The 16,345-nt window shown below is 38.6% G+C and overlaps 1 protein-coding gene across 2 annotated transcripts in view; it reads left to right on the top strand.

Moving 5' to 3' along the window:
- The window catches only part of LOC113113076 (collagen alpha-1(XXI) chain), an 87,709-nt gene that overhangs the window by 53,775 nt on the left and 17,589 nt on the right, over window positions 1-16,345 (top strand). For both annotated transcript variants that reach the window (XM_026279232.1, XM_026279231.1), the window contains 8 exons: window positions 2,221-2,274; window positions 3,839-3,892; window positions 3,993-4,064; window positions 6,082-6,117; window positions 7,711-7,755; window positions 8,589-8,621; window positions 8,703-8,849; window positions 9,011-9,065. In XM_026279232.1, the coding sequence (XP_026135017.1) occupies window positions 2,221-2,274; window positions 3,839-3,892; window positions 3,993-4,064; window positions 6,082-6,117; window positions 7,711-7,755; window positions 8,589-8,621; window positions 8,703-8,849; window positions 9,011-9,065 (496 nt within the window). The remainder of the gene's footprint in view (window positions 1-2,220; window positions 2,275-3,838; window positions 3,893-3,992; window positions 4,065-6,081; window positions 6,118-7,710; window positions 7,756-8,588; window positions 8,622-8,702; window positions 8,850-9,010; window positions 9,066-16,345) is intronic.

Here is a 16,345-nt window from a genome sequence, read left to right as displayed (position 1 = left end):
TTTGAATTCATACAGTATGGTAAAACATGTTTTAGCAATAGAAAATGTAAATGTCACATATTAACCTCTTAACTCAATACTCCTAATATAGACATCAAATTTCCATGGTTTACAGTGTTACAGGAGAACTGGCTAGATGAATAAACTGACTGAATTTGTGATTTATCAGAGAATGCCATTCAGTTCCTGAAATCTATTACAGGGTGACCTTGAATGCACAAAGTTAGTGTGCCTGCACCTAGTATTTATTGTTCAAAGCAATGTGCTGGTTATTTGTTCAGTCCCCAATAATAGGCTTAGTTGTGTATAATGTTTAAAGGGAAGGTGATTGCATTATGCACAGTGACAAGCTTTTTTTTTTTTTTTTTTTGGTGTGTTGGAGATAGTTTATGCAATTTAAGTAAACATGAAATAGAATTCACAACCTATTTTATTGTATAAAGGTATTTCTGAGTGAAGCAAACTATTCAACAAGAAAAAAACAGGAAAAAAACACTGTCAGTAAAAACAAACAAACAAAAAAATACCCTTAAAGGCTTAGTTCACCCAAATAGCAAAATTATGTCATTAATAACTTACCCACATGTTGTTCCAAACCCTTATCTTCAGAACACAGTTTAAGATATTTTAGATTTAGTCCGAGAGCTCTCAGTCCCTCCATTGAAGCTGTGTGTACGGTCTTCCTGTCCATGTCCAGAAAGGTAAGAAAAACATCATCAAAGTAGTCCATGTGACATCAGAGGGTCAGTTAGAATTTTTTGAAGCATCGAAAATACATTTCGGTCCAAAAATAGCAAAAACTATGACTTTATTTAGCATTGTCTTCTCTTCCGTGTCTGTTGTGAGAGAGTTCAAAACAAAGCAGTTTGTGATATCTGGTTCGGGAGCAAATCATTTGATGTAACTAGATAATTTTGAATCAGTTCACCAAATCAAACTGAATCATTTAAAACGGTTCGCGTCTCCAATAAGCATTAATACACAAATGACTTGCGTGAAAAAAAACCCAATATCCCGGAGTTATTCATTTACTCAAACAGTACACTGACTGAACTGCTGTGAAGAGAGAACTGAAGATGAACACCGAGCTAAGCCAGATGCTCTGTGTGTCGGTCTGCTTCACGCTGAATCACACATGCGCAGTATCATCAGCTCCTCGGTTCTCGAATCGGACACGTCTGACAGAAACGGTTCTTGACTCGTGAATGAATCAATGTTTTGTTCGTTATCTGGCTCGGCTCGGTGTTCATCCTCATCTCTCTCCTCATAGCAGTTCAGTCAATACTGTTTGAGTACATGAATTACTCCGGGATATTGGTTTGTTTTAACTCAGAGGGAGTTTCAGACACATTAAAAAAGTTAACAACTTAAGTCATTTGTGGATTAATGCGTATTGGAGACGCGAACCGTTTAAAATGATTCAGTTCGATTTGGTGAACTGGTTCAAGAAGATCCGTTTACATTGAATGGTTCGTTCGTGAACCGGATATCACAAACTGCTTTGTTTTGAACTCTCTCTCACAACAGACACGGAAGAGAAGACAATGCTGAATAAAATCGTAGTTTTTGCTATTTTTGGACCAAAATGTATTTTCGATGCTTCAACAAATTCTAACTGACCCTCTGATGTCACATGGACTACTTTGATGATGTTTTTCTTACCTTTCTGGACATGGACAGTATACCGTACACACAGCTTCAATGGAGGGACTGAGATCTCTCGGACTAAATCTAAAATATCTTAAACTGTGTTCCGAATATAAACGGAGGTCTTACGGGTTTGGAACGACATGAGGGTAAGTTATTAATTACATAATTTTGCTATTTTGGTTGAACTAACCCTTTAAGGTAGTAATTTGGTACTTTTATGAACCCTTTAGGGGTCATCAAGGTACAAAGGAGCCCCTCGAGGGTACTGTCCCATTGACAAGTCATTGTATCTGTAAAGTTTTTACAAAAAAAAATTAAAAATTCTGAGGGTGTAGGGCGGTATTTTATCCATCGGGAACTGATTCTTGAAAAGTAGGCATTCCATACCAAAATGGAACCAGGTGGTTAGAGTCGTCAGGTTGTGAGGGCCTTTTTGTGACATCAGCTTAAAAGTAAAAAGGACTATGTTTCAGAAGGACTACATCATTTTGATGAGACACACAATGTGGTAAACTTTGATTTCATTTTAAAGTTCAAAACATCTTTTTGACTGTGTCTGTCTTTCTGCAGGGTGAGATGGGATTGACTGGAATGCCTGGTTCAAGTGGACAACCTGGCCCCAAGGTTTCATTTCTTGTTTTTGCCCTTTAAATACAAGATGTCCTTTGTAATTTTGAATTCATATTTAAAACATTATAGGTATTGATTTCTGAGTTGGAGTCACTATTTCGTTATTATAGTGATTTTAAAGCAATTACAAGACAGATGGTGAAATCCTTTTGTTCCGTCTGCAGTTTTTCTCAATCGCCTTTCATCATCTGTGTACACATGCGTGTGGATTGCTACATATGATGTGTAATTGTGCAGAACAAAAGCCATATCTTATAAATGGCTACAAGCCTTCAATTTATTTTTTAGTTTGTGTCCAAGAAAAGAGACAACAGAGTATGTCCAGATTCAAAGTCTAGTGCAGTTACCTTCAAACTTCAGAATGCTAGCCAACAACGCTATTATCATTGGCCACTTTATGAGACAAAATGGATTTTTTTCATAAAACAATGACAGCAGAGGGAAGAAATATGTTCACTTAATTGTTACGTCGTGCACATAACATTCTGAAAACATCATATTCTTTGGGACTTCTAAAGCGAGATTTTGTACAAGACCAACAGAGGTCTGTACCATGCTTTTAAAAATGTATCTTCTGTTCTTCTTCAAAGCTGCATTTATTTCACAGTAAAACAATATTATTACAATTTAAAATAACTCTTTCTGTTACTGCATCATTACTCCAGTCTTCAGTGTCACATGATCCTTCACAAATCATTCTAATGTGCTGGTTTACTGCTTTTTGTGGAAGCAGAATTACTATTATATATATATATATATATATATATTTTTTTTTTTTTTGTTAGTTAGTTAGTTTTAGATGGTCTCTCAGCCTGATCATCTGAGAAGTGGTCGACCCCACCCCCTCTACACACACACACAAACACACACACACACTAAAACTGTCAAACTAGACATAACTAGAACTGGAACACCAATCAACACCAAATCATAGAAACATTATCTGTTCTGCTTTTATCTATTTTAGATCCAGTTTTAGTAAAAGAATTAAGTAAGCAGCAGGATAATTAAAAAATGATTTAAAAATAAAATAAGCAAGACCTTTGAAATGAAGACTGGCAAAATCCGCATGAGTAAAACATGCTCTAAAAAGCAAGAGAAAACTGTTTACAGATGGAATATTTGTTCAGTTTCCATGCATGGACTGTTATATGCATCAATATGAAAAGTAACTTTGAACCATTCTCTTGTCATTAAAATGGTTTTGACTCAAATTGACAGTGCGGTGAGCAAAAAATTAACCTGGTTCACAGATCATATCACCATCTGCAGTTGGAATTGCTTATCCTACAAATGCATGAACATACAAGGTCCTTGATTACGATTTGAATATGTGTAAGAAGTTTACAGCGAACAATTAAAGTCCTGTTAAAATGTTTTGCTGTTAAATATTAAGATCATGGTCAACAGGAAGTAATCTCTGATCTCTTTCAATGATCAAAACCAGTAGTTATTTATTTATTTATTTATTAAAATTAAGGTAACATACTTTTTTTTCATTTTAAAACAAGTTCTTACTTGCTAACTTGGACACTCCAACTCAAATTTCCATTAATAGGGCACTAAAGGGGACAGTGGAAAACCAGGTCAACCAGGACCTCCAGGACTAGAGGTAAAGGCTATTCAAATGAATCAGATGATTGAAGAAAGAGAAAATATGTAGGATAGCCTGCAAGAGTTATTTAAAAGTATATATGTTTTTCTTGATCAAGGGTAAGCCTGGAGAACCTGGGGCAGTTGGCCAGCCAGGACATCCAGGAATGTCAGGATCACCAGGACTGAAGGCAAGTCTTTACTCACGATTCCATAAAGATTCCACATCATATTATATGTGGGGTTTGGATGTCTCATTCATTTACTAAACTTTTTCTGAAAATCTTATGTCACTTAATCTAAATTAAATGTATTTCTTCTGATCCAACGGGAAAGAAAACTCTGACATTGCATTTCTGGTCAAGTCTTGGAGGTAAAACCCATGTAATGATGAGCATATTTTCCAAGAGTAGCTATATTAACTTTAGCAAGATAATGAACATCGGCCAACAAATTAATAAAAATAAATAAATAAAACAATTAAGATAAAAATACAAATAATAATAATAATAATAATAATAATAATCATGAAAGTGTTGCTTGTGGTTTACAAGCATTTGGCAGCTTGCAGTGAAACTAAATGAATGAATTAAAACCGCTGTCTTTAAGTTTAGAGCTAAATCTTAATTACTATTGGTTTGCTCTCTGTTTTAGAAGTGGCAATTTTGTTACAAATCTGTCATTCAAAATTACCGTGGATAGTTTAGCAAATAATCTCAAATACAGTAAAACAGTAGCAGTAACTGCCCAACACATGGTAATGTACACGTGACAGACTTCATAGAAACGTATTTCTTCTTTGAAGGTTTTCCATTTTCAATTTAATTCAGTGATTATGAAACAAGTTAGATATACACAAATCATATGTATGGTTTGAAAGCACTAGTGCAAAGGCAATATGTTTACATGTACATTATTTATTCATTTTGAAGACTTTTGCTAAATACAACAATCCATCATCCTAGGCAATAATACATAAATAAATAAAGAGACGTGCTAGCAATATACAGTTCCAGACACCATTTGAGAATAATGCAAGCTAGAACAGGGAGGGGTTAAGAAATGGTTATAGGATAGAAGCATGTTTTTTTCAGGAGGATTCTAGTGTTAAGTGCTGACAGTAGAGATGAGTTTTCAGCTGTTTCTTAAATATTGTCATGGATAGGATTAAGAAGATCATTCTATCAGCAAGGATCAGTGAAAGAAAATTCTGGAAAATAATTGAGTGCCTCTCTGTGATGGCTCTATCAGGCGACTTGGACTTGATGCGAGCCATAACCAGTAGCCAGTGTAAGATCATAAAGAGAGGTGTGATGTGGGCCCTTTTGAATCATGGGCATTCTGAATCATTTGTTGAAGTTTGACTGAGCCTGATGGAAATCAAGCCAGAAGAGAATTGCAGTAGTCAAGCCTACAAATGACAAGGGGCTGGAAATGCTCCATTAGAAAGCACCTGAACTTCCTGATGCTGTGCAGTGCAAACCTGCATGATTGTGCTGTTGTTGCTGCAGTGTGTTCTTTAAAGGTGATCTGGACATCTGTGATTTTAGCTGTATGGTGAAATTGTTCTGTACAGTCAGATTGGCACAGAAGATGAGAATCTGTCTTTGCTGGTTGAGCTAGAGGTGTTATTTCATCCATGCAGAGAAGTCTGCTAGGCCGTCTGAGATCCGTGCAGTTATCTTGGGATTGTCTAGTTAAAATGAGAATGCAAGCTGTGTCAGTACCATGTACTATTTTTTCATTACAAATACAATTTACAAAACATTACAAATTATATTGTCAGCATAGTCATTTGAAAATAATAAAAATAAAAAATATATTGATGTACATTTTTGTATGTGTATTGATACAGTAGTATGGTAGATTTGAAGGCCACTAATACAGGCATTAAGCGCAGATAGGGAATATATATATATATATATATATAGTTGTTGTTGTTGTCAATGACATTTTCTCCAGCTCTTCCAGCCTCTTTAAAAACAGTTTAAACTTTTCCAGCCTGGTGTGCATGTTTGGTTATTTGGATACTCTTTATCTAGTTATAGTAATTAATTGATGATTTTATCACAAAGCACTTCAGATGTATGCAGAATGGGCTCATAACATTTCTATTGCTATTGTATTTATTGTTTCATAGAAAACTTTTGTTGCTGTTGTTGTTTCTTTAAACAGTTTTCTTAAACCCTACAATGAAATGTTTTACAGGGTCAAAGAGGAGATGCTGGTGAAGGAGGAGTAGATGTAAGTTAACATTTACTGTAATAATGAACTTGGTTCCTAAACAGTATGTTGCTGGACTGTCAAATTAAAATATATTGTTTACAGCTAGTTGTGGTTTACTGGGGAAAAAATGCTAGGGCTAAAAGTAGTGCTCGGGGATGTTTTTTTTTTTTTTTTCTTAACTCTATGTTCTTAGACTGAAAGGGACCCTTCACTTGTAACTAACTGAAAAACACTGTCTTACTATTAAGATGAGCTCAGAAAACCATCTTACATTCCATGTTATATGTGATTATAGTGAATGTTGACAAATGACTTTTGCCTTGTATTCCCATGGAAAATGTGGCCGTTTTTGAGTTCTACTTTATAAAATTAAAAACACATCTGAAATGCATGAATGTAAACTTTTGTCAGATTTAATTACAGTATGCTAAAAAATACATGCTATGTCTAAGATATTGCTTTGTGTAGCCTTGCCTTCATGTCACTGTAGTATAGCCCTATGATTTCTGCTATGTGGAAAACACAATCCAGTCAAAAATAATATGCAATGTCATTGAATTTGACAAATTTTGACTGAATTCATCAAACATAGGACTGTACACTTCAAATCATTAATATGAACTTGTGTTTGTCAAAATAACTGCTTTTCAAAGATTAATTAAATTTTTCAAGTCTTATTCATTCATGTGATTACCATATTTATAATACATTTTTATTACATTTTATTAAAACACAGAATCTAGAAGAAAAAAAACACATTACATTGGGCCCAAATATGGTTAGAAGAACTAAAATAAATAAATAAAAGAATTTTAGACATTTTTAATGGACTTTCTAAGACCCTACCATATCTTGAAAATGCTGTACAACCATAATAGAATTGTCGAGTATCTATGGCAAGAAAGATTTACATTTATTTTAGAGAATTTGGTTTCAGTGAGCAATTGGCTTTTTTCAAAGTTTAGTCCATAAGGCCAAAAAAAGTCTTAAATGGTTGCCTACATCATGTCTTAATTATGATTTCAAGCGGTCTTAAATTTGGGGATGAAAAGACTAGATTTTGGGATATAGCTTAATGTGATGATTAAACTTCTAAAATCTATGATTTCACTGAATAAAGTGAGTGCTGCATGTCAGGTGTTGCACTGCATTGTTTACAGCCATTACCAGGGAAACCGCTGTATTTCTAATGTTGCAAAAGTGCCACCTGCTGGCAGAGATTGAATGTGCATTGTTTTTGTTCAGAACTAATATGATGGTCCTCACTGCAGAACACAAGATCCAGGGGGCGTGGATGGATCCAGACCCAACTCCTCCCACCTAACATATACCTAAACCTACCTGTCTCCATCTCCTCCCCTAAACCTCTCCACCCCCTAGATGTGCATTTAACCATGCCCCCTGGATATTGTATTCTGCAATTAATGGTTTTTACTTCATTTGTGAAGGTCTTAAAAAAAGGTCTTACAATTCTTAAATTTGAGCTTAAATTCTGCACATACCCTGTATTACAGTGTAAAATACAATGCTATTCATTTTTTACAGCCTAGACCAATTCAGTATTAAATTAAAATTAAGATTTTACTTAAACATGTTTTTGCAATTGAACAGGGGATGAAAGGTGAAAAAGGAGACTCTGGGCGACCTGGTGTTCATGTAAGTTAAGTGTGTGTGTGTGTGTGTGTGTGTGTGTGTGTGTGTGTGTGTGTGTGTATGTCTTGTAAATAAAACCTACAGTACATGCAATTTTGCACAATCAAATAAACTCTTTAATACCAAGGAATATAATATATTTTTTTTGTATCTGTAATTATAGAATCAACCACAAGGTGGTGCAGTTCTTCTTCATACTAACATAGTGCAAGGCAACGTTTAATATATAAATGTAGACGTTTGTGTTTGTGTGTGTGTGTGTGTGTGTGTGTCTGTGTATGTGTGTTTGGGTATGTACATGTATAACTTATCAAAGTTAAAATATAAAATGTCAAGTTCCAGTAAAAGAGTTTTATGTGTCCAGTATGTTTTAGGTGATAAAGTACAGTACAGAGGTCCCAAAACCACACTTGGTTAGATGTATAATATGAAAACATTATTTCACTCAGTGGCTCAGTATTTTTATTTTTTTTCCAGGTATACGGAATTACAATGACTATACAAGATACTATACACTTTTTGTGTATTTACTACAAAAATTGTTATGTTTAGATTTATTCTTTTTATTCAGTATCACTGAATAAAAGTCAATTTGAAATACTTGTTAATATGTACCGTACATTTAAATGCAAATATGTACACATTGTTTACTTTTCTTTGCATCACTGTGGGCATCTAGTGCATTTGCAGCATTTTACATATGTCTAAAGTGTTTAATCACATAATGATTTAATGGCAGTTCTAAGAATAATTACCATAATATTTTGGCAAATCAAACAGTTGCCTTGCAAAATTTATTGTTGTTTTATTGATGTGACTTCTCTCTTCATAAACAGGGTTTACCTGGGCAAGCTGGGCAGAAAGGAGAGGTGGGCATATCTCTGATCTGAATGATCATTCATCATTAGCTGTGCTCTGAGTGTGTTGAGTTGTGTTTGTGTGCATGTCAGGAAGGGACAGCAGGAGAGCCTGGTCAAAGGGGTCAGGTGGGCCATCAGGGGCTCCCTGGACAGCACGGACAGACAGGACCTTCAGGTCCCAGAGGACAGAGCGGCGAAATAGGCCCCCCAGGACCACCTGGACCTGAAGGACGACCTGTGAGTGTTGTGTTTCCATATAAGCTTAAAACTATTTAACACTGTGTTGTACTGTAGTCTTCCTCTCCAATAAAATAATCTAGTCAGTGGTGGATAAAATGTTGCATATACAGTTAAATAGAAAATTTTCTTCCTATGATGACGGTTTTTTTTTTTTTAAGGGCAGAGAGCTGTCTGAGCAACATATACAGCAGATTTGCAGAGATGTCCTTCGATGTGAGTACCCAAAGTGATTTCTCAGTAGTGCACAATAGCATTTTTAATAAATTATCTAAATAAATATGTGATAAAAAGACGAAATATTTAGCTTTTATTTTCAATTTTATCTTTTTTTTTTGCATTATTTTCCTGAAATGTACACACATTTAAATTTTAGTTCAGTATGAAACTCATCTTTTCAGTGTTTAAGACACTGAAAACAGTGAGACTACATAAATACTGATATTAAATTATTATTATTATTTTGTAAAATTTTGAATCCATGGATAATATATACAAACATACTGTTTTCACACACTTATAAACATATACACGTATACATTATACATACAGGATAAATGAGTACACCCCTTCTGAATATAAAGTAAATAAATAAATACAAATAAATGTAATAAACGTCTACTTAATAAACACACACACACATTTTACCGATGGGACAATAGTGCTACAAATCAAGAGAGGGTGGCATCTTCTCTCAAGTCAATGCAAACTTCGTGCAAAAATGGACTTCCCAATAGTCTATATTTTTGTAAATATGGGCTCTGGAAATAGTCAAATGAGTTTACTGTGCTTTGGCTACAGGAGGTACTTCCTGTGTGGATAAACAACTAGGGTTGTGCCAGTAGATTACAGTATTGTGTATCTACGATAGTCAGAGATATTAATAGTAATTAATGGTAGGGCTTATTTGTTTATCGTATTTATTTTTCTGCATTTTTTACAGTTTTGTGCGTTATAACCAATCACACAATATTCTGTTGAGTTTATGAATGCAGTGGTCAGTCAGAAGCGTTCAGATGAGTCATCGTTGAAACCCCAGAGTTTTAGATAGTACATTTTTTATTTTATTTTATTATTATTGTTTACTCGCCAGACTTTTATACAGTACTGACTTAGTACACTCTTAACATCACTTAATCAAGCATTTTAATATGATATCTGGATAATCAAGTACTATTTAATGATAGAACTTTAGTAATTATAATTAACTTAGTAACCATGACATTTTAACTGAATTTAAGGACTGCTGGTGGTGCTTTGTTTGTCATTCAGTGTTTCTATAAAAAAGAAAAGTGAAAAAACGAACACTAATTCTGATAAGATGATAAGGGTAGCATTTTATTTTACAGTCCTGTTCCCCATGTACATACTATGTACTTATTATAGTAATTATAATAACTACTGTATGTAGTAACTAGGTACTTCCCCTGAACCTACCCCTAAACCTAACCCTACCCCATTGTAGTTACCTTGTATTACCAGAACTTTCTTAGATAAATACACTGTAAGTACACTATAAGTACATGTTAGTACACGTACTGTAAAATAAAGTGCAACCATGATAATCATAATAATAATACAAATTTTACTATTAAGAATAGTAGAAAATGCACTAAGGATGAATGAGCTGCTGGATTTATGAATATTAATCAGGCTGTGTCCATTCTGGGGAACTGATTTGCTGAAATCAAAACAGGGATGATAATAAGCACATTATTTCCGGCCATTTTGTGCATGAGAGAAAGCAATGCGAGTCGTGTGCCTTCCTTCACACTAGATTAAGGTACGCCAAATACACAAACACAGGTGTGCTGCACGTCCATTGAGATGAACTGTAAAAATATCACAAATCGCTTGACAGAGAGTGAAACTCTGTATATAAATATAAAAAAATATATAAAAATTATTTGTGTTTGGGACGCTGTGAGCACGGAGACTGTAGTGTTTACCGTAAGTTTGAAAGTGTTTAGCCTCAAAGGGTTAAATTATTAATATGAATTCACGAGTTCACGCTTACATATAATTACCTTAGGTATGGTATGCGTATTTGGCGTGCTGTCCGGGAAAGGGCTCCGAGCCCGGGAGCCCTTCCCCGTCTAATTATAAAGTGAACTCGAAGTGAGGAGATGGGGTGGAGGAGGGATGCTCATTAACCCTTTGAAGTCGATTAACGAGGATACGAGTTTTGAGTCATTTTCTCCTGATAACCCCGAAAAGAACTTAAATGACACTGTCAGTTTTAATCGTACAGATAAGAGCAATACATCAATCGAATCTGTAAAGGGTCTTTTTTTGGATACAGACATAATAACAACAAATAATTGTGCACTTATAAAATAAAGATAACAAACAAGGTGTGCTGTCTGCAGCCTTTGTCTGCGCTGATCTTCATTTACACACACGTCATTAAAATGAACTGTAACTCCGTGAATACTCAACGAAGAGACATGAGAGAGATATCTATAGAAAGCTTGACATGTCTACTTTTAAACTAAATAAGCCGCCGAAAACAGATATTCTGTGATAAAGTAATCCATATGAAAACAACGTGATGTCTGTTTTTCATGTCTCACTTCATTATATCTATTGTGACCACGCCCCCGTGCTGAATGCGCTATTCAGATTCAAACTGAAGCGTGCTGCTTGAATACGCCCGTAACAGAAGACAACGCAGCGAGACTGTTCTTAAAGTTCTTTTATTTTTTGCTTTGCGATGAGAGGAATAAGACATAATTCACTCCAAAAAGATGTGATGTGGTTGAGGATTTGAGAAATGGATTTCCTCAGAAAAAAAGAATGACATCGGATGGATGAGACTCGCTTGTGGCCAGCAAGTATGGAACCTGACCGGGAGAACTCTTGCCCACATCTGATGAGAGCACACACATCAGACGGGTAAGCCTCGCCGGACGGGAGAGGAAAAGATTTTAGGGTAGCAGAGTTTTTTTTTTGTACAGTATTTGATGGGAGGTTGAGACTTGTGGCGTAGGACAGTTAAGCCTTGCCTATCGTCAAATGGAAAGGTAAAGTCATGTGGCCGGGAGACTCTCGACGTCTGACAGGAGCACACACGATCGAATGGCTAAGTGTCTCCAACCATAGATTGGAAAATAAGGTTGTCTGGCCAGGAGGCTCTCGCCGATGTTCGACGGGAGCACACACGATCGAACGGGTAAGCCTCTCTGACCATAGAAAAGGAAAAGGTAAGTTTGTCTAGACGGGAGACTCTTGCAGACGTCTGACGGGAGCTTGTACTCACGGCATCGAACGGGTAAGCCTCTCTGGATGAAAGAAGGAAAGGTAAAGTAGGGTGGTCAGGAGTCTCACCAGCATCCAACAGGAACTCCGTGCTCGCTGTATCGGCTGGAGAAAGGAAAGGTAGTCTGGCCAGGAGGCTTTTGCCAGCATAATATGGGAACACGTGCATCGAATGGGTAAGTCTCGCTGGCCGTAGGAAGAAAAGGTAAGGTTTACCTAGCCTGGAGACTCTCGCCAACGTCCGGAGGGAGCACATGCATCGAACGGCTAGCCTTGCTGGCTGTAGAGTAGAAAGTCTCGCCCGCATCTGGTAGGAGCTCTATACTCGCGGCACCTAGGTAAGTCTCGATGACTAAAGAGGAAGTTACGGATGTAGCTGGTGGGCTCTCACCGACGTACCATGGGAGCACATCGGGCAAGGATGCTCCTGTCATGCGCGCAGAGGTTGCTGCTGGCAAAGAGCTCGATCCCTCCAGCCAACATGAAGTCCGGATTTTACAGCCCCAACTTCATAGTACCCAAGAAAACAGGTGGGTTACGGCCAATCCTAGACATGCGTGCATTGAACCAAGCTCTTCACAGACTTCTGTTCAAGATGCTAACACCAAGCTCATTTTTGAATGCATTTGTCTTTTGAATTGGTTTGCAGCAATCGACCTGTATTTCATGTATCCATTCTTCCTTAACACAGACCGTTTCTTCGGTTTGCTTTCAAGGGGCAGACATTTCTGTACAAGGTTCTACCATTCGGGTTGGCCCCGTCTCCCCGTGCTCACTCCTGCTGGCCTCACGACAGGGTGCTGTCACTCACACGGATCACTGGAAGACAGCCATGTGCTGTTTTGTAAGGGACCCCATTCGTCAGTCTCTTGTAGAATGTGATTGACTGAAAGGAAACGTCTAGGTTACGTATATATCCCTCATTCCCTGAAGGAGGGAATGGAGACGTTATGTCCCTTTGTGACATCTCTGTTCCGCTGAATGGCTGGGTAACTGTGCTCGGCTCCTCAGCGAAGACTTAAGTGCGAGTTGTTCGTGCAGCTCCTTATATACCCACACAGCAGGGAGGAGCTCGCGATGCAAATCACGCAGACTAAGTTACATCGTGTACCATTGGCTCATTTTGTTACCACTCGAAGGTGATTGGGCTCTTGGGCGAGACCCCATTCATCATTCTCTTTCTGACGTAATGTCTCCGTTCTATCCTTTCACGAACGAGTGTTACATACGTAACTTCGATGATCTTTCTCCTTCCATCTGGCAAATATTATAGGGGCCTGTGGTCCCACACCAGCTGGCTCAGGAAGAGTTTCTATTGACACTATTAAACTCTTTACCATGAGACATTATTACTACTTACCACTGTACTGTCTAAGCATTTATTTTTTCTTTTTTTGCATTATCTGGACATCATGGTATCCATAGTATTTATTTATATTGTACATTCATCCAGCTGGATTTTAAGTAACCATGGGTCCTTAAAATCTTAAATTAAGTTGTAACAAATTTAAGACCATAAAAAGTCACAAGATAGCATAGTACAGTACAAGAAAGTATATATATTTTTTATTTCAAGATGTTTTAAATGGTTAATTTACAAACAAATGAAAATTAGCCTGTGTTTTCCCCTCAAAGCATCCTACAGTAGATATATGTGACTTTCTTCTTTCAGATTAATCCAGTCAGAGTTTCAGAGTTATATTAAAAATAGTCTTGGTCCCTCAAAGCCTTTCCATGGGGTAAGCAGGTGTAGGTTGTCAACAGTCCAAAAGATCCGAAATAATGTGCACACACCTATATAAAAAATTCCCTCATGTGGCTCTGTGGGATGTATAAAGGCCTCCTGCAGTGAATCAATGTGTTATTGTAAGAAAAATATCCATATTTCAAATGTAATAAACACTTTTTTCTCACTTCAGCTGACTGTCATAAGCTGGGGGATGACATAAGATGTTGGCGTTGCATGATTAGTGATGAATGTGGAGACAAAACAAAACAAGGATTTGTAAAGAAAATGTCTTAGGATTCTGATATAAGCCAAGAGGAGAGTGGTTGTCCTTTGCTAAAGTAAGGAAATATTGTTTCCTTTGAAACAATGACTTATACGTTCTACGTCATCCGCCTGCATGACTTCCACGAACGACAGTAAGCGGAAGTGAGAAAAAAAGTGTTTATTACGTTTGAAATATGGATATTTATCTTACAAAATGGATGTATTCGCTAAAGGAGGTTTTATTATGGATGCACACACTTTATTTCACTTGTTCTGAACTGTTGATAACCAACACCTGCTTACCCCCATTGAAAGGTTTTGTCACAGTCTTCTGTCTTTCTGTCACTGTCTTCTGTGAGTGTTGTGTTTATTTGGTGCCATGTGCTCTCTCCTTCCCTTTTCTTACCCCGCCCACCTTGTCACCTCATTATTGTTTAGTTGCTCCACCTGTGTTTCTCCCTTGCTCCCGGACTCATTACTTGGTTCACTCTGCACACCTGTTCAATTACTCACACACACAGCTATTCCCCATTTGTTCACTAGTGTATAGTTTTGTCTCACACACCACTCTGCCTGCCTGGATTATTGTATGTCAGTTGTATCACGTATGTTTCTAGTGCTTGTGTTATTTCGGCTTGTTCCCTGTGATTGTTTCTGTTTTGTTTTTGCCGTGTTGGCTTTTTAGTTCTCGTTTATAATAAAGTGTCTCTTCCCTGCACTTGGACCCAGACCTTGCTCTTTCCACAGTGCCATCTCTACCGTGCCGTGACAGAATCCAGGCAGCAAATATGGGTCCAGCAGGGAGATTCCTCGACATCTGCCAAGGAGAGCGAAGCATCAAGGATTGTGCTTGGGAGTTTGTGGGGGCGGCTCAGCTGTCGGTGACAGAGAGGACCTGTTTAATGGTTTTCTTCTGGGGAGGACTAGCCGAGCCCTTCAAGTCCCTTATGCCATTCTGGCACCCCGACGAGACGCTGGAGGATTACATCAACCTGGCTCTGCAGTTGAGCGGCTCAGCCGTTAGGGTGGAGTTAGCTGCAGAGCCGGCTCAAGGTTCTCCCGAGGCGACAGTCCAGGAGTCAGCAGAGGCCTCGTCGGCTGCACCCAGTGCCTCACACCTGTTCCTGTAGCATCACGGGCTGATGCGCTGCATGCGGGATTCACAGTTGATGTCAGTGCGAGCAGCGTGATCGGCTCGCAGGCGTCACAAGGTGGTGGAGCCTGCTGATGTTCCCTCTGAGGCAGTGGGGCTGACTGCTAGCCTTCACAAAGCCGCAGATTCCACTCAGGATTGCCCCGAGGTGGCGGTGTCCGCCCACGGTGCCCCCGAGGCGATGTCGTCCGCTCACGATGTCCCCGAGGCGGCATCGTCTGCTCACGATGTCCCCGAGGCGGCGTCGTCTGCTCACGATGTCCCCGAGGCGTCGCCGTCCGCTCACGATGTCCCGAGGTGGCGGCGTCCGCTCACGATTCCCACGAGGCGGCAGTGACCACTCCGAAAGCTCCAGAGTTGAGTCAGGTTCCCGTTGACCCTCCAGAGTTGAGTCAGGTTCCCGTTGACCCTCCAGAGTTGAGTCAGGTTCCCGTTGACCCTCCATAGTCGAGTCACGTTCCAGTTGATTCTCCTGAATCAAGTCGGATTCCTGTTGACCCCCCAGAGTCGAGTCAGGTTCCAGTTGACCCTCCAGAGTCGAGTCAGGTTCCAGTTGACCCTCCAGAGTCGAGTCAGGTTCCAGTTGACCCTCCAGAGTCGAGTCAGGTTCCTGTTGACCCTCTAGAGTCGAGTCAGGTTCCTGTTGACCCCCAGAGCCGAGTCAGGTGTTCGTGGACCCTTGTAAGTCCTTTGTGGACTTTCCAGAGACAAGGCTAGTCACCGTTGATGTTCAAGGACTGAGTCAAGTCACTGGTGATCTTCAAGGACAGATTCAAGTCACTGGTGATCTTCAAGGACAGAGTCAAGTCACTGGTGATCTTCAAGGACAGAGTCAAGTCATCGGTGATCTTCAAGGACAGAGTCAAGTCACCGGTGATCTTCAAGGACAGAGTCAAGTCACCGGTGATCTTCAAGAACAGAGTCAAGTCACCGATGATCTTCTAGGACTGAGTCAATTCACCACTGATCTTCATGAAAGGGGGGGTTGAAATGCTTGTTTTCACTCAATATCCTGTTAATCTTGAGTACCTATAGAGTAGTACTGCATCCTTCATAACTCCAAAAAGTCTTTAGTTTTATTATATTCATAAG

This window comes from Carassius auratus, chromosome 13 (assembly GCF_003368295.1).
Source record: "Carassius auratus strain Wakin chromosome 13, ASM336829v1, whole genome shotgun sequence".
NCBI classification, from domain to species: Eukaryota; Metazoa; Chordata; class Actinopteri; order Cypriniformes; family Cyprinidae; genus Carassius; species Carassius auratus.
Note: the sequence above shows the minus strand (reverse complement) of the source record. Positions and strands in the feature narration are given on the sequence as shown.